This window comes from Oncorhynchus keta, unplaced genomic scaffold (assembly GCF_023373465.1).
Source record: "Oncorhynchus keta strain PuntledgeMale-10-30-2019 unplaced genomic scaffold, Oket_V2 Un_contig_28643_pilon_pilon, whole genome shotgun sequence".
Classification (NCBI taxonomy): domain Eukaryota; kingdom Metazoa; phylum Chordata; class Actinopteri; order Salmoniformes; family Salmonidae; genus Oncorhynchus; species Oncorhynchus keta.
Window position 1 is genome coordinate 53400 of NW_026286145.1, and position 26089 is coordinate 79488.

The window sequence follows — 26089 nt, forward strand, 5'->3', positions numbered from 1 at the left end:
TCCCTTAGTCACTACTCTCTCCTCCCCTAGTCACTACTCCTCCCTCCCTAGTCACTACTCTCTCCTCCCTAGTCACTACTCTCCCCTCCCTAGTCACTACTCTCCCTCCCTAGTCACTACTCTCTCCTCCTCTCCCTCCCTTAGTCACTACTCTCTCCTTCCCCCTTAGTCACTACTCTCTCCTCCCTAGTCACTCTCTCCCTCCCCTAGTCACTACTCTCTCCTCCCTAGTCACTCTCTCTCCTCCCTAGTCACTACTCTCCCTCCCCTAGTCACTACTCTCCCCTCCTCTCCCCTCCCTAGTCACTCTCTCCCTCTCCCCTCCCTAGTTGTTGACAAGGTAAAATCTGTCGTTCTGCCCCTGAACTAGGCAGTTAACTCACTGTTCCCGGTAGACCATCAGTGCAATTAAGAAATGGTTCTTACTGACATGCCTAGTTAAATAAAGGTAAAATAAAATACATTTAAAAAATGATGCCCAGAGAATGAGGGGTGTTTGTGACACCTGAGTCTCCATAACAACAATACAACAAACAACATCCAACCCTGTCAGCTCATCAACATTTTATAAAAAGACTGTTTGGTACCATATTATGGTCTCTTCAACCTGTCATCAATATCATCATCGCTAAAAATACCACGGTTGTAGGTTTACATACTGACTCATTTCACTCACCGTTCACTCATTTAATTTACAATGTGTAGCGACTAGCTAAGCTAACTGTTTGTCCAGGACTTGAAACAGGGCTCAGTGTCTGCACTAAGTGCTTGAGCATCAGCTGGGAATGTCCATTTATCTGTCCTCCACAATGGATTTAAAGCAAAGGCTGAATGACAGTGCATATACGCTTAGCATCCCAGTTTAAGCATTTCGCATATTAGCTCTATAGCGTTAGCATCATAGACTTTTAGCATAGTAGCTTTTAATTGTTAGCATGTACCATATTAACTCTCCAGCATTAGCATAGCATATTAGCTCTGTAGCATGCAGCATAGTAGCGCTCCGGTGTTAGCATGTAGCATAATTGCCCTATATAGATAGTGACACTGTAGCCCACTATATTGTAGGTTATTATAATAACTTCTTGTATGCTAGCTGCTTCCTCTGCTCCTCTGGCTGTGTTGAGCCATCTGTTCCCCCAGCTCACCTCTCTAACCCCCATCTGTTCCCCAGCTCACCTCTCTAACCCCATCTGTCCCCCAGCTCACCCTCTAACTCCATCTGTTCCCCAGCTCACCTCTCTAACCCCCATCTGTCCCCCAGCTCACCTCTCTAACCCCCATCTGTCCCCCAGCTCACCTCTCTAACCCCATCTGTCCCCCGGCTCACCTCTCTAACTCCATATGTTCCCCAGCTCACCTCTCTAACTCCCATCTGTCCCCAGCTCACCTCTCTAACCCCCATCTGTTCCCCAGCTCACCTCTCTAACTCCATCTGTTCCCCAGCTCACCTCTCTAACCCCCATCTGTTCCCCAGCTCACCTCTCTAACCCCCATCTGTCCCCCAGCTCACCTCTCTAACCCCATCTGTCCCCCAGCTCACCTCTCTAACCCCATCTGTTCCCCAGCTCACCTCTCTAACCCCCATCTGTCCCCCAGCTCACCTCTCTAACTCCATCTGTTCCCCAGCTCACCTCTCTAACCCCATCTGTCCCCCAGCTCACCTCTCTAACCCCATCTGTTCCCCAGCTCACCTCTCTAACTCCATCTGTTCCCCAGCTCACCTCTCTAACTCCATCTGTTCCCCAGCTCACCTCTCTAACCCCCATCTGTTCCCCAGCTCACCTCTCTAACCCCATCTGTCCCCAGCTCACCTCTCTACCCCATCTGTTCCCCCCATCTGTCCCCAGCTCACCTCTCTAACCCCCATCTGTTCCCTCAGCTCATCTGTTCCCCAGCTCTCTAACCCCATCTGTTCCCCAGCTCACCTCTCTAACCCCCATCTGTTCCCCAGCTCACCTCTCTAACCCCCATCTGTTCCCCAGCTCACCTCTCTAACTCCATCTGTTCCCCAGCTCACCTCTCTAACCCCATCTGTTCCCCAGCTCACCTCTCTAACCCCCATCTGTCCCCAGCTCACCTCTCTAACTCCATCTGTTCCCCAGCTCACCTCTCTAACCCCATCTGTTCCCCAGCTCACCTCTCTAACCCCCATCTGTTCCCCAGCTCACCTCTCTAACCCCCATCTAACCCCATCTGTCCCCAGCTCACCTCTCTAACCCCATCTGCTCTAACCCCATCTGTCCCCCAGCTCACCTCTCTAACCCCATCTGTTCCCCCAGCTCACCTCTCTAACCCCATCTGTTCCCCCATCTGTCCCCTCACCTCTCTAACCCCATCTGTTCCCCAGCTCACCTCTCTAACCCCATCTGTCCCCCAGCTCACCTCTCTAACCCCCATCTGTTCCCCAGCCTCTCTAACCCCATCTGTTCCCCAGCTCACCTCTCTAACTCCATCTGTTCCCCAGCTCACCTCTCTAACCCCATCTGTTCCCCAGCTCACCTCTCTAACCCCCATCTGTCCCCCAGCTCACCTCTCTAACCCCATCTGTAACCCCCATCTGTCCCCAGCTCTAACCCCATCTGTCCCCCAGCTAACTCCATCTGTTCCCCAGCTCACCTCTCTAACCCCATCTCCCCAGCTCACCTCTCTAACCCCCATCTGTTCCCCAGCTCACCTCTCTAACCCCATCTGTTCCCCAGCTCACCTCTCCCCATCTGTTCCCCAGCTCACCTCTCTAACCCCATCTGTTAACCCCAGCCCCACCTCTCTAACCCCCATCTGTCCCCCAGCTCACCTCTCTAACCCCCATCCCCCAGCTCACCTCTCTAACTCCATCTGTTCCCCAGCTCACCTCTCTAACCCCCTGTTCCCAGCTCACCTCTCTAACCCCATCTGTTCCCCAGCTCACCTCTCTAACCCCATCTGTCCCCAGCTCACCTCTCTAACCCCATCTGTCCCCAGCTCACCTCTCTAACCCCCATCTGTTCCCCAGCTCACCTCTCTAACCCATCTGTTCCCCAGCTCTCTAACCCCATCTGTCCCCAGCTCACCTCTCTAACCCCATCTGTCCCCCAGCTCACCTCTCTAACCCCCATCTGTTCCCCAGCTCACCTCTCTACCCCCATCTGTTCCCCAGCTCACCTCTCTAACCCCATCTGTCCCCCAGCTCACCTCTCTAACCCCATCTGTCCCCAGCTCACCTCTCTAACTCCATCTGTCCCCCAGCTCACCTCTCTAACTCCATCTGTCCCCATCTGCCCACCTCTCTAACCCCATCTGTTCCCCAGCTCACCTCTCTAACCCCCATCTGTCCCCCAGCTCACCTCTCTAACCCCATCTGTCCCCAGCTCACCTCTCTAACCCCCATCTGTCCCCCAGCTCACCTCTCTACTCCATCTGTCCCCCATCTGTCTCCCCATCTGCTCACCTCTCTAACCCCATCTGTTCCCCCAGCTCACCTCTCTAACCCCCATCTGTTCCCCAGCTCACCTCTCTAACTCCATCTGTTCCCCAGCTCACCTCTCTAACCCCCATCTGTCCCCAGCTCACCTCTCTAACCCCCATCTAGCTCACCTCTCTAACCCCCATCTGTCCCCAGCTCACCTCTCTAACCCCATCTGTTCCCCAGCTCACCTCTCTAACTCCATCTGTCCCCCAGCTCACCTCTCTAACTCCATCTGTTCCCCAGCTCACCTAACCCCTCTAACCCCCATCTGTTCCCCAGCTCACCTCTCTAACTCCATCTGTCCCCAGCTCACCTCTCTAACTCCATCTGTCCCCCAGCTCACCTCTCTAACCCCATCTGTTCCCCAGCTCACCTCTCTAACTCCATCTGTTCCCCCAGCTCACCTCTCTAACTCCATCTGTTCCCCAGCTCACCTCTCTAACTCCATCTGTCCCCCAGCTCACCTTCTAACCCCTCTGTTCCCCAGCTCACCTCTCTAACTCCATCTGTTCCCCAGCTCACCTCTCTAACTCCATCTGTTCCCCAGCTCACCTCTCTAACTCCATCTGTCCCCCAGCTCACCTCTCTAACTCCATCTGTTCCCCAGCTCACCTCTCTAACTCCATCTGTTCCCCAGCTCACCTCTCTAACTCCATCTGTCCCCCAGCTCACCTCTCTAACCCCCATCTGTTCCCCAGCTCACCTCTCTAACTCCATCTGTTCCCCAGCTCACCTCTCTAATTCCATCCCCCTCTAACTCTCTAACTCCATCTGTTCCCCAGCTCACCTCTCTAACCCCCATCTGTTCCCCAGCTCACCTCTCTAACTCCATCTGTCCCCCAGCTCACCTCTCCCCATCTGCTCACCTCTCTAACCCCATCTGTCCCCAGCTCACCTCTCACTCCATCTGTCCCCCAGCTCACCTCTCTAACTCCATCTGTCCCCCAGCTCACCTCTCTAACCCATCTGTTCCCCAGCTCACCTCTCTAACCCCATCTGTTCCCCAGCTCACCTCTCTAACCCATCTGTTCCCCAGCTCACCTCTAACCCCATCTGTTCCCCAGCTCACCTTCTAACCCCATCTCTCAACTCTAACCCCCATCTGTCCCCCAGCTCTCTAACCCCATCTGTTCCCCAGCTCACCTCTCTAACCCCATCTGTTCCCCAGCTCACCTCTCTAACCCCATCTGTCCCCCAGCTCACCTCTCTAACCCCAACCCCCAGCTCACCTCTCTAACCTCCATCTGTTCCCCAGCTCACCTGGTTAACCCCCCATCTGTCCCCAGCTCACCTCTCTAACCCCCATCTGTCCCCAGCTCATTGGGTGGTCTCTAACTCCATCTGTTTCACCTCTCTAACCCCCATCACGCTTCATCTAACCCACACACACACACACACACACACACACACACACACACACACACACACACACACACACACACACACACACACACACACACACACACACACACACACACACATACACACATACACACATACACACATACATACATACATACATACATACATACATACATACATACATAAAGTACCTTGTGGCCCCACCACTCTAATGAAAATAAATTAATTTCCAAGAACCATCTGTTGTAAGTATACCAGAACAAAACAGTTGTTGCTCCAGTACAGTTAAGTAGCTAATATAACACATGCGATATTGTGAGCTCATTAGGAAATGTCTTTGACCCAATGCCATGAATCAGAGAGAAGCTCAATTCATCAATCAAATGTCTTCTGTTAAGCTCTTTTGTTTCATCAGCAGTTTGTTTACAGATCCCCAGCCGAAAACCCCAAAGAGCAAGCCAAGCAGAGGCTAGGAAACACTCCCTAAAATGCAGGAACCTAGAGAGGAAACTAGTTGTGTTTTGAATAAATTAATTCTGAAGAACCAGGCAGGTGCTGTTGCCATGGACTACTAGAATAAATTGACAGTAAACTGAGCTCTTCTATTGGGCCAATTGTACTTTAATTGTATTTGGGTTTTTACAAAGCTTACACTCATTTCCTGTATTTCCTTTCTGTTTTTCAGGGTTCAGCAATGGGCCATCTCTTATGGAAAACAAATCATTGCTCTTTCAACAAAATACTCTGGTGCTCTGCTGCTCCAAAAGGTGACCCACAGAAACCTCCTCTGATTTAGAGATGTGTGTGTGTGTGTGTGTGTGTGTGTGTGTGTGTGTGTGTGTGTGTGTGTGTGTGTGTGTGTGTGTGTGTGTGTGTGTGTGTGTGTGTGTGTGTGTGGAGGGGCTTCCCTGCAGGGTGAGCTCAGCCCAATCAAAGAGAGAAGGGCAGCAAGATAACAATTTGTATGATCACTGCTGTTTGTGGATGTTGAATGGAGACTGTGTGTGTTGATGTTGAATGGAGACTGTGTTTGTGGATGTTGAATGGAGACTGTGTTTGTGGGTGTTGAATGGAGACTGTGTTTGACTGTGTTTTCATGTTGAATGGAGACTGTGTTTGTGGGTGTTGAATGGAGACTGTGTTTGTGGGTGTTGAATGGAGACTGTGTTTGTGGGTGTTGTTGAATGGAGACTGTGTTTGTGGGTGTTGAATGGAGACTGGTGTTGAATGGAGACTGTGTTTGTTCATGTTGAATGGAGACTGTGTTTGTGGATGTTGAATGGAGACTGTGTTTGTGGATGTTGAATGGAGACTGTGTTTGTGGATGTTGAATGGAGACTGTGTTTGTTGAATGGAGACTGGATGTTGAATGGAGACTGTGTTTGTGGATGTTGAATGGAGACTGGATGTTGAATGGAGACTGTGTTTGTTCATGTTGAATGGAGACTGTGTTTGTGGATGTTGAATGGAGACTGTGTTTGTGGATGTTGAATGGAGACTGTGTTTGTGGATGTTGAATGGAGACTGTGTTTGTGGATGTTGAATGGAGACTGTGTTTGTTCATGTTGAATGGAGACTGTGTTTGTGGATGTTGAATGGAGACTGTGTTTGTGGATGTTGAATGGAGACTGTGTTTGTGGATGTTGAATGGAGACTGTGTTTGTGGATGTTGAATGGAGACTGTGTTTGTTCATGTTGAATGGAGACTGTGTTTGTGGATGTTGAATGGAGACTGTGTTTGTGGATGTTGAATATAGACTGTGTTTGTGGATGTTGAATGGAGACTGTGTTTGTTCATGTTGAATGGAGACTGTGTTTGTGGATGTTGAATGGAGACTGTGGGTGTTGAATGGAGACTGTGTTTGTGGATGTTGAATGGAGACTGTGTTTGTGGATGTTGAATGGAGACTGTGTTTGTGGATGTTGAATGGAGACTGTGTTTGTGGATGTTGAATGGAGACTGTGTTTGTTCATGTTGAATGGAGACTGTGTTTGTTCATGTTGAATTGAGACTGTGTTTGTGGGTGTTGAATGGAGACTGTGTTTGTGGGTGTTGAATGGAGACTGTGTTTGTGGATGTTGAATGGAGACTGTGGATGTTGAATGGAGACTGTGTTTGTTCATGTTGAATGGAGACTGTGTTTGTGGATGTTGAATGGAGACTGTGTTTGTTCATGTTGAATGGAGACTGTGTTTGTGGATGTTGAATGGAGACTGTGTTTGTGGATGTTGAATGGAGACTGTGTTTGTGGATGTTGAATGGAGACTGTGTTTGTGGATGTTGAATGGAGACTGTGTTTGTTCATGTTGAATGGAGACTGTGTTTGTGGATGTTGAATGGAGACTGTGTTTGTGGATGTTGAATGGAGACTGTGTTTGTGGGTGTTGAATGGAGACTGTGTTTGTGGATGTTGAATGGAGACTGTGGATGTTGAATGGAGACTGTGTTTGTTCATGTTGAATGGAGACTGTGTTTGTGGATGTTGAATGGAGACTGTGTTTGTGGATGTTGAATGGAGACTGTGTTTGTGGATGTTGAATGGAGACTGTGTTTGTGGATGTTGAATGGAGACTGTGTTTGTTCATGTTGAATGGAGACTGTGTTTGTGTTTGAATGGAGATGTTGAATGGAGACTGTGTTTTTGTGGATGTTGAATGGAGACTGTGTTTGTGGATGTTGAATGGAGACTGTGTTTGTGGATGTTGAATGGAGACTGTGTTTGTTCATGTTGAATGGAGACTGTGTTTGTGGATGTTGAATGGAGACTGTTGAATGGAGACTGTGTTTGTGGATGTTGAATGGAGACTGTGTTTGTACATGTTGAATGGAGACTGTGTTTGTGGATGTTGAATGGAGACTGTGGGTGTTGAATGGAGACTGTGTTTGTGGATGTTGAATGGAGACTGTGTTTGTGGATGTTGAATGGAGACTGTGTTTGTGGATGTTGAATGGAGACTGTGTTTGTGGGTGTTGAATGGAGACTGTGTTTGTTGATGTTGAATTGAGACTGTGTTTGTGGGTGTTGAATGGAGACTGTGTTTGTGGGTGTTGAATGGAGACTGTGTTTGTGGATGTTGAATGGAGACTGTGGATGTTGAATGGAGACTGTGTTTGTTCATGTTGAATGGAGACTGTGTTTGTGGATGTTGAATGGAGACTGTGTTTGTTCATGTTGAATGGAGACTGTGTTTGTGGATGTTGAATGGAGACTGTGTTTGTGGATGTTGAATATAGACTGTGTTTGTGGATGTTGAATGGAGACTGTGTTTGTGAATGTTGAATGGAGACTGTGTTTGTGGATGTTGAATGGAGACTGTGTTTGTTGAATGGAGACTGGATGTTGAATGGAGACTGTGTTTGTGGATGTTGAATGGAGACTGTGTTTGTGGATGTTGAATGGAGACTGTGTTTGTTGAATGGAGACTGTGTTTGTGGATGTTGAATGGAGACTGTGTTTGTGGATGTTGAATGGAGACTGTGTTTGTTGAATGGAGACTGGATGTTGAATGGAGACTGTGTTTGTGGATGTTGAATGGAGACTGGATGTTGAATGGAGACTGTGTTTGTTCATGTTGAATGGAGACTGTGTTTGTGGATGTTGAATGGAGACTGTGTTTGTTGAATGGAGACTGGATGTTGAATGGAGACTGTGTTTGTGTTTGTTGAATGGAGACTGGATGTTGAATGGAGACTGTGTTTGTTCATGTTGAATGAAGACTGTGTTTGTGGATGTTGAATGGAGACTGTGTTTGTGGATGTTGAATGGAGACTGTGTTTGTGGATGTTGAATGGAGACTGTGTTTGTGGATGTTGAATGGAGACTGGATGTTGAATGGAGACTGTGTTTGTTGAATGGAGACTGGATGTTGAATGGAGACTGTGTTTGTGGATGTTGAATGGAGACTGTGTTTGTGGATGTTGAATGGAGACTGTGTTTGTGGATGTTGAATGGAGACTGGATGTTGAATGGAGACTGTGTTTGTGGATGTTGAATGGAGACTGGATGTTGAATGGAGACTGTGTTTGTGGATGTTGAATGGAGACTGGATGTTGAATGGAGACTGTGTTTGTGGATGTTGAATGGAGACTGTGTTTGTGGATGTTGAATGGAGACTGTGTTTGTGGATGTTGAATTGAGACTGTGTTTGTGGATGTTGAATGGAGACTGTGTTTGTGGATGTTGAATGGAGACTGTGTTTGTAGATTTTGAATGGAGACTGTGTTTGTCTGTGGATGAAATACTGTAGGGGGTTTGGGAGGTCACGTTGACGAGATTATCAAGTCAGACGATATTAATTTGTGTGAAATAGACAGAATAGACTACTGTACTTTCATGCTGTTGGATAAGAAGAAAGAGAGAGAGGAGGAAAGAGAGGAAGAGGGAGGAGGAAGAGCGGAGGAAGGAGTGAAGAAGGATAGAGGATAGAGATCGATGGAGAGATGATTCCAGAATGTGGATTTACAGGGTTAATCTGGATCATATGACATCACAATGGTTTTAGGCTGTGAGGGGAGGGTTAGGGAACCCTTCCTTCGTCTACCAATCGGAAGCAGCCTTACTGTACAGTGCAGACTACATAACTGAAATGGCGGCCTGTTTATATCTCTTATTCAGGCGATGTTGCCTATTAGTGCAGTGATATATGGGATTAGAGTTGGTGCTCGTCTTTCCTATGTCAGATTTCCTTTAAGTTCTGCTCTGTTTCCTGTTCACGGTGTGAGTCGTGAGGAGAGGACAGACCGTGTGTGTGTGTGTGTGTGTGTGTGTGTGTGTGTGTGTGTGTGTGTGTGTGTGTGTGTGTGTGTGTGTGTGTGTGTGTGTGTGTGTGTGTGTGTGTGTGTGTGTGTGTGTGTGTGTGTGTGTGTGTGTGTGTGTGTGTGTGTGTGTAATTACCATCCTAGGTGTGAGTCCCAGCACTTCTCAGTAATAAGCACATGCTCTCTGTTCCCTAGCGACCCTGAAGACTACCCAGCAGGACCTGCAACATCTGTCTGGTCTAATACATGCAGACATACACACGTGCAGTCCCCCTCCCTAGTCTCTGAGCTCATGTTGAAGACAATGATCTGACTGGATGGGAGTGAAATAACACGTGCTGAAGCTTTTCAGATGTTACATTATACTGGGGAATATACTGTGTCTTATTAACATTATACTGGGGAATATAGAGTGTCTTATTAACATTATACTGGGGAATATACTGTGTCTTATTAACATTACACTGGGGAATATAGAGTGTCTTATTAACATTATACTGGGGAATATACTGTGTCTTATTAACATTATACTGGGGAATATAGAGTGTCTTATTAACATTATACTGGGGAATATACTGTGTCTTATTAACATTACACTGGGGAATATAGTGTGTCTTATTAACATTATACTGGGGAATATAGTGTGTCTTATTAGCATTATACTGGGGAATATAGTGTGTCTTATTAACATTACACTGGGGAATATAGTGTGTCTTATTAACATTATACTGGGGAATATAGTGTGTCTTATTAACATTATACTGGGGAATATAGAGTGTCTTATTAACATTATACTGGGGAATATAGTGTGTCTTATTAACATTATACTGGGGAATATAGTGTGTCTTATTAACATTATACTGGGGAATATAGTGTGTCTTATTAACATTATACTGGGGAATATAGTGTGTCTTATTAACATTATACTGGGGAATATAGTGTGTCTTATTAGCCACTGTGGTTGTGTTGACAGTAGGCTGCTCTGTCAGCGTTTATAAAGTCACTGTGGTTGTGTTGACAGTAGGCTGCTCTGTCAGCGTTTATAAAGTCACTGTGGTTGTGTTGACAGTAGGCTGCTCTGTCAGTGTTTATAAAGTCACTGTGGTTGTGTTGACAGTAGGCTGCTCTGTCAGCGTTTATAAAGTCACTGTGGTTGTGTTGACAGTAGGCAGCTCTGTCAGCGTTTATAAAGTCACTGTGGTTGTGTTGACAGTAGGCTGCTCTGTCAGCGTTTATAAAGTCGCTGTGGTTGTGTTGACAGTAGGCTGCTCTGTCAGTGTTTATAAAGTCACTGTGGTTGTGTTGACAGTAGGCTGCTCTGTCAGTGTTTATAAAGTCACTGTGGTTGTGTTGACAGTAGGCTGCTCTGTCAGCATCTTATAAAGTCACTGTGGTTGTGTTGACAGTAGGCTGCTCTGTCAGCATCTTATAAAGTCACTGTAGTTGTGTTGACAGTAGGCTGCTCTGTCAGCATCTTATAAAGTCACTGTGGTTGTGTTGACAGTAGGCTGCTCTGTCAGTGTTTATAAAGTCACTGTGGTTGTGTTGACAGTAGGCTGCTCTGTCAGTGTTTATAAAGTCACTGTGGTTGTGTTGACAGTAGGCTGCTCTGTCAGTGTTTATAAAGTCACTGTGGTTGTGTTGACAGTAGGCTGCTCTGTCAGTGTTTATAAAGTCACTGTGGTTGTGTTGACAGTAGGCTGCTCTGTCAGTGTTTATAAAGTCACTGTGGTTGTGTTGACAGTAGGCTGCTCTGTCAGCATCTTATAAAGTCACTGTGGTTGTGTTGACAGTAGGCTGCTCTGTCAGCATCTTATAAAGTCACTGTGGTTGTGTTGACAGTAGGCTGCTCTGTCAGTGTTTATAAAGTCACTGTGGTTGTGTTGACAGTAGGCTGCTCTGTCAGTGTTTATAAAGTCACTGTGGTTGTGTTGACAGTAGGCTGCTCTGTCAGCGTTTATAAAGTCACTGTGGTTGTGTTGACAGTAGGCTGCTCTGTCAGTGCATTTATAAAGTCACTGTGGTTGTGTTGACAGTAGGCTGCTCTGTCAGTGTTTATAAAGTCACTGTGGTTGTGTTGACAGTAGGCTGCTCTGTCAGTGTTTATAAAGTCACTGTGGTTGTGTTGACAGTAGGCTGCTCTGTCAGCATCTTATAAAGTCACTGTGGTTGTGTTGACAGTAGGCTGCTCTGTCAGTGTTTATAAAGTCACCGTGGTTGTGTTGACAGTAGGCTGCTCTGTCAGCGTTTATAAAGTCACTGTGGTTGTGTTGACAGTAGGCTGCTCTGTCAGTGTTTATAAAGTCACTGTGGTTGTGTTGACAGTAGGCTGCTCTGTCAGTGTTTATAAAGTCACTGTGGTTGTGTTGACAGTAGGCTGCTCTGTCAGCGTTTATAAAGTCACTGTGGTTGTGTTGACAGTAGGCAGCTCTGTCAGCATCTTATAAAGTCACTGTGGTTGTGTTGACAGTAGGCTGCTCTGTCAGCGTTTATAAAGTCACTGTGGTTGTGTTGACAGTAGGCTGCTCTGTCAGTGTTTATAAAGTCACTGTGGTTGTGTTGACAGTAGGCTGCTCTGTCAGTGTTTATAAAGTCACTGTGGTTGTGTTGACAGTAGGCTGCTCTGTCAGTGTTTATAAAGTCACTGTGGTTGTGTTGACAGTAGGCTGCTCTGTCAGTGTTTATAAAGTCACTGTGGTTGTGTTGACAGTAGGCTGCTCTGTCAGCGTTTATAAAGTCACTGTGGTTGTGTTGACAGTAGGCTGCTCTTGTTTATAAAGTCACTGTGGTTGTGTTGACAGTAGGCTGCTCTGTCAGTGTTTATAAAGTCACTGTAGTTGTGTTGACAGTAGGCTGTTCTGTCAGTGTTTATAAAGTCACTGTGGTTGTGTTGACAGTAGGCTGCTCTGTCAGCGTTTATAAAGTCACTGTAGTTGTGTTGACAGTAGGCTGCTCTGTCAGTGTTTATAAAGTCACTGTGGTTGTGTTGACAATAGGCTGCTCTGTCAGTGTTCATAAAGTCACTGTGGTTGTGTTGACAGTAGGCTGCTCTGTCAGTGTTTATAAAGTCACTGTGGTTGTGTTGACAATAGGCTGCTCTGTCAGTGTTCATAAAGTCACTGTGGTTGTGTTGACAGTAGGCTGCTCTGTCAGCATCTTATAAAGTCACTGTGGTTGTGTTGACAGTAGGCTGCTCTGTCAGCATCTTATAAAGTCACTGTGGTTGTGTTGACAGTAGGCTGCTCTGTCAGTGTTTATAAAGTCACTGTGGTTGTGTTGACAGTAGGCTGCTCTGTCAGCGTTTATAAAGTCACTGTGGTTGTGTTGACAGTAGGCTGCTCTGTCAGTGTTTATAAAGTCACTGTGGTTGTGTTGACAATAGGCTGCTCTGTCAGCATCTTATAAAGTCACTGTGGTTGTGTTGACAGTAGGCTGCTCTGTCAGCATCTTATAAAGTCACTGTGGTTGTGTTGACAGTAGGCTGCTCTGTCAGAGCTCATACAAGTATTGTGTTTGTTATTATCTTTTCTGTTCTCCCATTCTCTCCAGGTCTGTGTGTGTGTGTGTGTGTGTGTGTGTGTGTGTGTGTGTGTGTGTGTGTGTGTGTGTGTGTGTGTGTGTGTGTGTGTGTGTGTGTGTGTGTGTGTGTGTGTGTGTGTGTGTGTGTGTGCGCCTGCCTATCTGCAGTTTCTATGTCTATATCTGTCATTTGGGGACAGAATAAAGTCCGGATTGTGTCCCAAATGGCTATTTGGGACACCCTATTCCCTATGAAGTGCACTACTTTTGGCCGGGGCCCATAGAGTTCTGGTCAAAAGTAGTGCACTGCATAGGGAATAGGGTGCCGTGTGGGACTAACCTCCTGGATTAACCCTGGACGACCTGGCTGACAGCTTAGTTTGATAGGGGAACACAAATCCTCATCCATAGAGTCAGAGAACAGCACAGACAATCATAACAGTATTTTAGTGACAGACGGGAAAGGCTCTAGTGCTTGAATAGACTTTAGGCTTCCTCTTTCCTGGCCCCTCCCCCCGCTCTACCTTTCCTGGCCCCTCCCCCGCTCTACCTTTCCTGGCCCCTCCCCCCCGCTCTACCTTTCCTGGCCCCTCCCCCGCTCTACCTTTCCTGCCCCCTCCAGAGCTCTACAATCCTGGCCCCTCTCCCCCGCTCTACCTTTCCTGGCCCCTCTCCCCCGCTCTGTGTTCCTGTGCCCCTCCCCCGCTCTACCTTTCCTGGCCCCCCCCCGCTCTACCTTTCCCTGGCCCTGTCCCCCCGCTCTACCTTTCCTGGCCCCTCCCCCCGCTCTACCTTTCCTGGCCCCTCTCCCCCGCTCTGTGTTTCCTGGCCCCTCCCCCCGCTCTACCTTTCCTGGCCCCTCCGGATTGCTCTACCTTTCCTGGCCCCTCCCCCCGCTCTACCTTTCCTGGCCCCTCCCCCCGCTCTACCTTTCCTGGCCCCTCCCCCGCTCTACCTTTCCTGGCCCCTGGCCCCCGCTCTACCTTTCCTGGCCCCTCCCCCCGCTCTACCTTTCCTGGCCCCTCCCCCGCTCTACCTTTCCTGGCCCCTCCCCCCGCTCTACCTTTCCTGGCCCCTCCCCCGCTCTACCTTTCCTGGCCCCTCCCCCGCTCTACCTTTCCTGGCCCCTCCCCCGCTCTACCTTTCCTGGCCCCTCCCCCCGCTCTACCTTTCCTGGCCCCTCCCCCGCTCTACCTTTCCTGGCCCCTCCCCCGCTCTACCTTTCCTGGCCCCTCCCCCCCGCTCTACCTTTCCTGGCCCCTTCCCCCGCTCTACCTTTCCTGGCCCCTCCCCCGCTCTACCTTTCCTGGCCCCTCCCCCCGCTCTACCTTTCCTGGCCCCTCCCCCCGCTCTACCTTTCCTGGCCCCTCCCCCGCTCTACCTTTCCTGGCCCCTCTCCCCCGCCCCCCCCCGCTCTACCTTTCCTGGCCCCTCCCCCCGCTACCTTTCCTGGCCCCTCCCCCGCTCTACCTTTCCTGGCCCCTCCCCCCCGCTCTACCTTTCCTGGCCCCTCCCCCCGCTCTACCTTTCCTGGCCCCCCCCCGCTCTACCTTTCCTGGCCCCTCCCCCCCGCTCTACCTTTCTGGCCCCTCCCCCCCCCGCTCTACCTTTTCCTGGCCCCTCCCCCCGCTCTCCCTTTCCTGGCCCCTCCCCCCCCGCTCTACCTTTCCTGGCCCCTCCCCCCCGCTCTACCTTTCCTGGCCCCTCCCCCCGCTCTACCTTTCCTGGCCCCTCCCCCGCTCTACCTTTCCTGGCCCCTCCCCCGCTCTACCTTTCCTGGCCCCTCCCCCGCTCTACCTTTCCTGGCCCCTCCCCCGCTCTACCTTTCCTGGCCCCTCCCCCGCTCTACCTTTCCTGGCCCCTCCCCCCCCCGCTCTACCTTTCCTGGCCCCTCCCCCGCTCTACCTTTCCTGGCCCCCCCCCGCTCTACCTTTCCTGGCCCCTCCCCCCGCTCTACCTTTCCTGGCCCCTCCCCCGCTCTACCTTTCCTGGCCCCTCCCCCCCGCTCTACCTTTCCTGGCCCCTCCCCCCCCGCTCTACCTTTCCTGGCCCCTCCCCCCGCTCTACCTTTCCTGGCCCCTCCCCCCGCTCTACCTTTCCTGGCCCCTCCCCCGCTCTACCTTTCCTGGCCCCTCCCCCGCTCTACCTTTCCTGGCCCCCCCCCCCGCTCTACCTTTCCTGGCCCCTCCCCCCGCTCTTCCTTTCCTGGCCCCTCCCCCCCGCTCTACCTTTCCTGGCCCCTCCCCCCGCTCTACCTTTCCTGGCCCCTCCCCCCCGCTCTACCTTTCCTGGCCCCTCCCCCCCGCTCTACCTTTCCTGGCCCCTCCCCCCGCTCTACCTTTCCTGGCCCCTCCCCCCGCTCTACCGTTCCTGGCCCCTCCCCTCCCGCTCTACCGTTCCTGGCCCCTCCCCCCGCTCTACCGTTCCTGGCCCCTCCCCCGCTCTACCGTTCCTGGCCCCTCCCCCGCTCTACCGTTCCTGGCCCCTCCCCCGCTCTACCGTTCCTGGCCCCTCCCCCCCGCTCTACCGTTCCTGGCCCCTCCCCCCGCTCTACCGTTCCTGGCCCCTCCCCCCCGCTCTACCGTTCCTGGCCCCTCACCCCGCTCTACCGTTCCTGGCCCCTGTGTGTTATTTGTTTATTTCAGGGTTCATGTACCCATTCTACCAGATTTTTGGCCCCTGGCTCATTTTTTGAGCTCCCTCATAACCCACCATCTGATGCAGCTTGTTCCTGGCCCCTCCACCCCAGCTCTATTCCGTTAGCTTTGGAAAAGATCCTGGCCCCTCCCATCTTCTCTACCATCTTCCTGGCCCCTCCCCCTTATCTTCATCTAAACATCCTTATCTTCTGGCCCCTCCCCCCGCTCTACCTATAATCCTCCTCCCCCGCTCTACCTTCATCTGGCCCATCATCTTCATCATAATCCATCATAAACATCATCATCTTCATCATAAACATCATCACCTTTCATAAACAGATCAATGGCTAAACTCATTATTCATGGTAAAGACGGCTGCATCTTCACACATGACTTCACCGTTCATGGCCCCTGATTGATCTACCGTTCCTGGCCCCTGATTGGCTCTACCGTTCCTGGCCCCTCCATTTGCTTTTCATTTCCGTTCAGGGGGATCTGGCCCCTCCCCCGCTCTATGTTCCTGGCTTTTCCCATCCCCTGCTCTATGTTTCCTGGCCCCTACCCCAGCTCTACCGTTCCTGGGACGCCCTGGGACCTTTTATCATTGTCTGGTAGGTTTCTGGCTTTTCCTTCCCGGTCTACTTTGGAATGGAACTCTTCTACAATCAATATACGGTACCTTTCCCCTTCCTCCACACTACCGTTCCTGGTTCAAGCTCTTAGGGCCTGCCTTAGCTTTCTACTATTCTGCCCCTGGCACTAAGGAGTACACCCATTTCACTGGCTTTTCAATAAGTGCATCTACCTTTCCGTCCATTCCCCAGTGACTTTACGCCCATACCCCAACCAGAAGCCATGGATTCCTGGCCCCTCCTAGCCCCTCAAGGCTCTACCTTTCCTGGCCCCTCCCCCTCTACCTTTCTGGTTTTTCCCCTGATCTAGAGTTCCTGGCCCCTCCCCTGCTCTAGAGAGTTGTTCCTGGATAAGCCCCTCCCCCGCTCTACCTTTCCTGGCCCCTCCCCCCGCTCTACCGTTCCTGGCCCCTCCCCCCCGCTCTACCTTTCCTGGCCCCTCCCCCCCGCTCTACCTTTCCTGGCCCCTCCCCCGCTCTACCTTTCCTGGCCCCTCCCCCGCTCTACCTTTCCTGGCCCCTCCCCCCGCTCTACCTTTCCTGGCCCCTCCCCCCGCTCTACCTTTTCCTGGCCCCTCCCCCCGCTCTACTGTTTCCTGGCCCCTCCCCCCGCTCTACCGTTCCTGGCCCCTAGAGCTCCCCCGCTCTACCGTTCCTGGCCCCCCCCCGCTCTGTTCCTGCCTCAGTCTGTGTGTTGTTATTTGTTTATTTGACAGGGTTCATGTACAAAACACATTGTACCAGATTTTTAGCTACATAGCACATTTTTTAGAGCGCAACCTCATAACACACCATATGATGCAGTTTTTGTTAGAGCTTGATAATGAGTAGATTTCTCATACAGCACATAGTTCATACAGTACATGTTATTCTCGTTAGCTTTGGAAAAGATCACTGAAAATTACAAGTTAAAACATTCACTCAATGAGTTTTTGCTACATCTTCATCATAAACATCATAATCTTCATCATAAACATCCTTATCTTCATCATAAACATCCTCATCTTCATCATAATCTTCATCATAAACAATCTTCATCATAAACATCATCATCTTCATCATAAACATCATCATCTTCATCATAAACAGATCAATGCTAAACTCATTATTCATGGTAAAGACGGCTGCATCTTCACACATGACTTCACCTCATAGTTAGCTGATTGATTACTGATTGGGGTTGTGTTTATTGATTGGTTGGTTGCTTGGGAAGCAACATTTGCTTTTCATTTCCGTTGCAGGGGGGGGGATCTGTGCTGCTCTCTCAGCCCCTGCTTCTATGATGTCCTCTTTTCACCATAAAGAGGCTGCATTTATGTTTATGGTGTTTGTACAAGACAGGTTAAGATAACATGGGACGCCCTGGGACCTTTTATCATTGTCTGGTAGGTTTCTGTGCTTTTCCTTCCTGGTTACTTTGGAATGGAACTCTTCTACAATCAATATACGGTACAATTTCCGCTACTTCCTCCACACGCACCTGTTCAAGCCTTAGGGCCTGCCTTAGCTTTATACTATTCTGCCCATGGCACTAAGGAGTACACCACATTAGTCACTGGCTTTATCAATAAGTGCATCGAGGTCGTCATTCCCACAGTGACTGTACGTACATACCCCAACCAGAAGCCATGGATTACAGGCAACATTCGCACTGAGCAAATGTATTTATATAGCCCTTGTCAAGGGAGCAGCAATTCAGCACCTCTTCAGGAGTAAATATCAGTTGGCTTTTCATAGCTGATCATTAAGAGTATCTCTACCGCTCCTGCTGTCTCTAGAGAGTTGAAAACAGCAGGTCTGGGACAGGTAGCACGTCCGGTGAACAGGGCAGGGTTCCATAGCCGCAGGCAGAACAGTTGAAACTGGAGCAGCAGCACGGCCAGGTGGACTGGGGACAGCAAGGAGTCATCATGCCAGGTAGTCCTGAGGCATGGTCCTAGGGCTTAGGTCCTTCCGAGAGAGAGAAAGAAAGAGAGAATTAGAGAGAGCATACTTAAATTCATACAGGACACCGGATAAGACAGGAGATGTACTCCAGATAAAACAAACTGACCCTAGCCCCCGACACATAAACTACTGCAGCATAAATACTGGAGGCTGAAAAAGGAGGGGTCAGGAGACACTGTGGCCCCATCCGATGATACCCCCGGACAGGGCCAAACAGGAAGGATATAACCCCACCCACTTTGCCAAAGCACAGCCCCCACACCACTAGAGGGATATCTTCAACCACCAACTTACCATCCTGAGACAAGGCCGAGTATAGCCCACAAAGATCTCCGCCATGGCACAACCCAGGGGGGGGCGCCAACCCAGACAGGAAGATCATGTCAGTGACTCAAACCACTCAGGTGACGCACCCCTCCTAGGGACGGCATGAAAGAGCACCAGTAAGCCAGTGACTCAGCCCCTGTAATAGGGTTAGAGCCAGAGAATCCCAGTGGGAGAGGGGAACCGGCCAGGCAGAGACAGCAAGGGCGGTTCGTTATGGTATGTACGGCAGGACCAAATCAGAAAGATAGGTAGGAGCAAGCCCATGTAATGCTTTGTAGGTTAGCAGTAAAAGTGTAAGGAGGCACTGGAGTAATATGATACATTTTTTGGTTCTAGTCAGGATTCTAGCAGACGTATTTAGCACTAACTGAAGTTTATTTAGTGCTTTATCCGGGTAGACAGAAAGTTTCTGATTTTTGCAAAGTTACGTAGATGAAAAAAAGCTGTCCTTGAAACAGTCTTGAAATGTTCGTAAAAAGAGAGATCATGGTCCAGAGTAATGCCGAGGTCCTTCACAGTTTTATTTGAGACAACTGTACAACCATCAAGATTAATTGTCAGATTCAACAGAAGATCTCTTTGTTTCTTGGGACCTAGAACAAGCATCTCTGTTTTGTCCGAGTTTAAAAGTAGAAAGTTAGCAGCTATCCACTTCCTTATGTCTGAAACACAGGCTTCTAGCGAGGGCAATTTTGGGGCTTTGCCATGTTTCATTGAAATGTACAGCTGTGTCATCCGCATAGCAGTGAAAGTTAACATTATGTTTTCGAATGACATCCCCAAGATGTAAAATATATTGTGAAAACAATAGTGGTCCTAAAACGGAACCTTGAGGAACACCGAAATGTACAGTTGATTTGTCAGAGGACAAACCATTCACAGAGAAAAACTGATATCTTTCCAACAGATAAGATCTAAACCAGGCCAGAACTTGTCCGTGTAGACCAATTTGGGTTTCCAATCTTTCCAAAAGAATGTGTTGATAGATGGTATCAAAAGCAGCACTAAGGTCTAGGAGCACAAGGACAGATGCAGAGCCTCGGTCTGACGCCATTAAAAGGTCATTTACCACCTTCACAAGTGCAGTCTCAGTTGAAAGTTTCTGTCGGCTGAATGAGTGACACCGGTTGAGCATTCCTACAGCATTTCCCTCCAGAAACCATGAGAAAGTTGTCCGGCTGCGGGGACCGTGTGAGGGGATTTATACTACTATCTGTACTTACTGATGGCACAGACGCTGTTTCATCCTTTCCTACATTGAAATGACCCTTGCCTAACAATTGCGTCTGAAGCTGTGCTTGCAACATAGCTATCCTCGCCGTAAGGCGATCGTTCTCCTGTATATTATGAGTACAGCGACTGCAATTAGAAGGCTTCATGTTAATGTTACTACTTAGCTTCGGCTGTTGGAGGTCCTGACGAACCATGTCCAGATAAAGCATTCAGAGTGAAATAGTTGAATGAGAAAAGTTGAGTGAGGGAAAAAACGAAAAATATAAACGGTAATTAAAAAGTAAAAACCGTAAAGTTGTCAGGTTGTAAGGTAAGGTTGGCAACAAAACGCACAGCAACACGTAAACAAGTCTGCAAGTTGTGACCGACTAAACACCTCCCTTTGCAACTGGATCCTGGACTTCCTAACAATCCGCACCCAGGTGGTAAGGGTAGGCAACAACACATCCTCCATGCTGATTCTCAACACGGGGGGCCCCTCAGAGGAGCGTGCTCAGTCCCCTCCTGAACTCCCTGTTCACTCATGACTGCACGGTCAGGCACGACTCCAACACCATCCTTCATTTTGCTGATGACACAACAGTGGTAGGCCTGATCACCGACAATGATGAGACAGCCTATAGGGAGGAGGTCAGAGACCTGACCGTGTGATGCAAGGACAACAACCTCTCCCTCAATGTGATCAAGACAAAGGAGATGATTGTGGACTACAGGAAAAGGAAGACCGAGCCCGCCCCCATTCTCATTGACGGGGCTGTAGTGGAGCAGGTTGAGCACTTCAAGTTCCTTGTCGTCCACATCACCAACAAATGAACATGGTCCAAGCACACCAAGACAGTCGTGAAGAGGGCACCTCAAAACCTATTCCCCCTCAGGAGAATGAAATTATTTGGCATGGGTCCTCATATCCTCAAAATGTTTTACAGCTGCACCATCCTGAAGAGTTGCATCACTGCCTGGCATGGCAACTGCTCGGCCTCCGCAAGGCACTACAGAGGGTAGGTACGACATCCAGGACTTCTATACCAGGCAGTGTCAGATGAAGGCCCTAAAAATTGTCAAAGACTCCAGCCACCCTAGTCATAGACTGTTCTCTCTGCTACCGCACGGCAAGCGGTACCGGAGCGCTAAATCTAGGTCCAAGAGGCTTCTAAACAGCTTCTACCCCCAAGCGATAAGACTCCTGAACAGCTAATCAAATGGCTACCCAGACTTTTGCATTGCCCCTCCCCCCCACGCTGCTGCTACTCTCTGTCGTTATCTATGTATAGCCACTTTAATAACTCTACCTCCATGTACATAATTACCACAATTACCTCGACACCCGTGACCCCGCACATTGACACATTGACTCTGTAATGGTATATTGCCCCACTATTGATATTTACTGCTGCAATTTAATTATTTGTTGTTATTATCTCTTACTTTTTTTGTATTTTCTTAAAACTGCATTGTTGGTTAAGGGCTTGTAAGTAAGCATTTCACTGTAAGGTCTACAACTGTTGTATTTGGCGCATGTGACGAATACAATTTGGCTTGATTTGATTTACTAAAGACTAGAGGCCTGAAGCTTTCTGTGAGTGTCCCCTTGTCATCTCCCTCCTGTCCTCTGATCCAGTGATCCAGCCTGGGGGTCTATTCCCTCCTGTCCTCTGATCCAGTGATCCAGCCTGGGGTTCTATTCCCTCCTGTCCTCTGATCCAGTGATCCAGCCTGGGGTTCTATTCCCTCCTGTCCTCTGATCCAGTGATTCAGCCTGGGGTTCTATTCCCTCTGTCCTCTGATCCAGTGATTCAGCCTGGGGTTCTATTCCCTCCTGTCCTCTGATCCAGCCTGGGGTTCTATTCCCTCTGAGTGATCCAGCCTGGGGTTCTATTTCAGTGATCCAGCCTGGGGTTCCCTCCTGTCCTCTGATCCAGTGATCCAGCCTGGGGTTCTATTCCCTCCTGTCCTCTGATCCAGTGATCCAGCCTGGGGTTCTATTCCCTCCTGCCCTCTGCCTGGGATCCAGTTCTATTCCCTCCTGCCCTCTGATCCAGTGATCCAGCCTGGGGTTCTATTCCCTCTGATCCAGTGATCCAGCCTGGGGTACTATTCCCTCTGATCCAGTGATCCAGCCTGGGGTTCTATTCCCTCCTGTCCTCTGATCCAGTGATCCAGCCTGGGGTTATATTCCCTCTGATCCAGTGATCCAGCCTGGGGTTATATTCCATCTGATCCAGTGATCCAGCCTGGGGTTGTATTCCCTCCTGTCCTCTGATCCAGTGATCCAGCCTGGGGTTTTATTCCCTCTGATCCAGTGATCCAGCCTGGGGTTCTATTCCTCCTGTCTCTGATCCAGTGATCCAGCCTGGGGTTTTATTCCCTCTGATCCAGTGATCCAGCCTGGGGTACTATTCCCTCTGATCCAGCGATCCAGCCTGGGGTTCTATTCCCTCCTGCCCTCTGATCCAGTGATCCAGCCTGGGGTTCTATTCCCTCTGATCCAGTGATCTAGCCTGGGAGCCTGGGATGCTATTCACTCCTGCATCAGGCTGGTCATTTCTGAGATACTGGAACCGGCACGCCTGGCACTGACAATCATACCGTGCTCAAAGTCCCTTAGGTCACTCATTTTGCCCATTCTAACTTTTAATTGAAAAGTAACTGAATGCCTCGATGCCTTTGATGATCTTCATCAGATGACACTCATAGGACATCATGTTACACAATACATGTATGTTTTGTTCGATAATGTGCATATTTATATCCAAAAATCTCAGTTTACATTGGCGCCTTACGTGCAGTAATGTTTTGATTCCAAAACATCCGGTGATTTTGCAGAAATACTCATAATAAACATTGATAAAAGCTACAAGTGTTATTCACAGAATTAAAGATAGACTTCTCCTAATTGCAACCGCTGTGTCAGATTTCAATTTTTTTTAACGGAAAAAGCGTAATCTGAGAACGGTGCTCAGAACCCAAAACAGCCAGAGGAATATCCACCATTTTGGAATCAACAAAGTTAGAAACAACACCATAAATATTCACTTACCGTTGATCTTCATCAGAAGGCACTCCCAGGAATCCCAGATCGACAATAAATGACTGATTTGTTCCATAAAGTCTGTCATTTATGTCCAAATAGCCCCTTGTTGTTAGTGTGTTCAGCCCAGTAATCCATCTTCATGAGGCGCAGGCACTTCATCCAGACAAAAACTCGAAAAGTTCCATTACAGTCCTTTAGAAACATGTCAAACGATGTATGGAATCAATCATTAGGATGTTTTTAACATAAAACAACAATAATGTTCCAACCGGAGAATTCCTTTGCCTTCAGAAAAGCACTGGAACGAGAGGTAACTCTGTCGGGAGAGCGCGTCATGAGACCGAGGCTCTCTGCCAGACCACTGACTCAAAGAGGTCTCATGAGCCCCTCCTTTATAGTAGAATCCTCAAACCGGTTTCTAAAGACAGTTGACATCTAATGGAAGCCCTAGGAAGTGCAACCTCATCCATATCTCAGTGTGTATTCGGTAGGCCAAGCTTTAAAAACTACAAACGTCAGATGTCCCACTTCCTGGTTGGATTTTTCTCAGGTTTTCGCCTGCCATATGAGTTCTGTTATACTCACAGACATCATTCAAACAGTTTTTAGAAACTTCAGTGTTTTCAGTGTTTTCCATCCAATACTAATAATAATATGCATATATTAGCACCTGGGACAGAGTAGGAGGCAGTTTACTCTGGGCACACTGTTCATCCAAAAGTGAAAATGCTGCCCCCTATCCCAAAAAGGTTAACACCATTGTCAAAGACTGACTGTGGTAAAAACAACAGGAGATGATTAACAGACTAGTGTAATCCACCAACAGCTGTTGAATAGTCACCAGCTGAGACAACAGAGTCAGATACCGGTTTGTCAAGGTTCTATTTAGAGATAAGCTCTATTGTTCTCTAGCCAATCCATTAGATCCAACTCTTCTCTTCTCTTCTCTTCTCTTCTCTTCTCTCACATTACATGTGTCTCTTATGACAGCTCCCCTGTGGAAGTGGATTCAATTACAGACTTGAAAACACCTGATTCCTGAAAGACAATCAAATCTGACAGTTCACCTGTGCAGTTAACAGGACCCTGATATCAGGGACCGTTGGTTACCTAAACATGTTTATTAAGGGTATTTAACCCTTTCTTCTCCAGAAATACAAAGACATTGAGCCCACGGTGAAGATGGAGGAGGTGGACGGAGAGGAACTGGTGAAGAAGTTTGCTGAGGAGATGGAGGGCATGCTGGGTAGGAAGATGAAGTCTGTGAAGAGACTGGCGGAGGCAGCGGAGGACGCTGATCTATACCATGAATTCAACGCTACTTTAGAGGTCAGTCACAGTTCCTCCTTACAAATACACTTTTTAAGGGCTGTTGTTCAAAAGTAACCGATCGTCACAGACTGAGTTGGTGTACGGTGCATTCAGAGAGTATTCAGACCTCTTGACTTCCACATAATGTTATTATAAAATGGATTACCTTCCCCCCCCCCTCATCAATTTACACACAATACCCCATAAGGACATCACAATACCCCATAAGGACATCACAATACCCCATAAGGACATCACAATACCCCATAAGGACATCACAATACCCCATAATGACATCACAATACCCCATAATGACATCACAATACCCCATAAGGACATCACAATACCCATAAGGACATCACAATACCCATAAGGACATCACAATACCCCATAAGGACATCACAATACCCCATAAGGACATCACAATACCCCATAAGGACATCACAATACCCCATAAGGACATCACAATACCCCATAATGACATCACAATACCCCATAATGACATCACAATACCCCATAATGATGTCACAATACACCGTAATTACATTACAATACCCAATAATGACATCACAATACCCCATAATGACAAGGGCAAAACAGGTTTTTAGACATTTTTACAAATGTATTACAAATTTTAAAAACTCATATTACATTTACATAAGTATTCAGACCATTTACTCAGTATTTTGTTGAAGCACTTGAGTCTTCTTGGGTATGTCGCTACAAGCTTGGCACACCTGTATTTGTGGAGTTTCTCCATGCGGTCTGTCATGTGCCTTTTACTGAGGAGTGGCTTCCATCTGGCCACTACCATAAAGGCCTGATTGCTGGAGTGCTGCAGAGATGGTTGTCCTTCTGGAAGGTTCTCCCATCTCCACAGAGGAACTCTGGAGCTCTGTCAGAGTGACCATCAGGGTTTTTGATCACCTCCTGACCAAGACCCTTCTCCCCGATTGCTCAGTTTGGCCGTTTGGCCAGCTCTTAGGAAGAGTCTTGGGGTTCCAAACTTCTTCCATTTAACAATGATGGAGATCACTGTGTTTTTGGGGATCTTCAATGCTGCAGAAATGTTTTGGTACCCTTCCCCCGATCTGTGCCTCGACACAATCCTGTCTCGGAGCTCTACAGACAATTCCTTCAAACTCATTGCTTGGTTATTGCTCTGACATGCACTGACAACTGTGGGACCTTATATAGACAGATGTGTGCCTTTCCAAATCATATCCAATCAATTGAATTTGCCACAGCTGGAGTCCAATCAAGTTGTAGAAACATCTCAAGGATGATCAATGGAAACAGGATGCTCCTGAGCTCATAGCAAAGGGTCTGAATAATTTTTGTTTATAATATTTAATACATTTGCAAAAAATGTCTTAAAACCTGTTTTCACTTAGTCGTTTTGGGATATCGTGTGGAGATTAATGAGGAATTTGTTTTATTTAAAACATTTTAGAATAAGGCTGTAACGTTAAAAAGTCAAGGGTTCTGAATACTTTCTGAATGCAAAGTAACGTAACAAATATAACTTTATTATTCTACTGATAAAACACAAACAAGATCATTACTGCTGTACAAAATATTCAAGGTTTGAAATCCTCATCAGTCAGGTTACAGTGACCTTGATGTGCCCTCTCTGTTGCAGTTTGACCTTCTCTTCCTATGATCTCTATTGCAGTTTGACCTTATCTCTTCCTTCCTATGATCTCTGTTGCAGTTTGATTTCTCTTCCTATGCTCTCTGTTGCAGTTTGACCTTCTCTTCCTATGCTCTCTGTTGCAGTTTGACCTTCTCTTCCTATGATCTCTGTTGCAGTTTGACCTTCTCTTCCTATGATCTCTGTTGCAGTTTGACCTTCTCTTCCTCATGCTCTCTGTTGCAGTTT

At 48.2% G+C, this 26089-nt stretch overlaps 1 protein-coding gene across 1 annotated transcript in view; it reads left to right on the forward strand.

The window, feature by feature from the left end:
- Positions 1–26089, forward strand: part of LOC127923167 (voltage-dependent calcium channel subunit alpha-2/delta-4-like) — a gene marked incomplete at its 3' end in the record, with an annotated part of 41861 nt that overhangs the window by 14461 nt on the left and 1311 nt on the right. Inside the window, exons 3-4 of the mRNA XM_052507109.1 lie at positions 5496–5577; positions 24049–24225. Of these exons, the coding sequence (XP_052363069.1) occupies positions 5496–5577; positions 24049–24225 (259 nt within the window). The remainder of the gene's footprint in view (positions 1–5495; positions 5578–24048; positions 24226–26089) is intronic.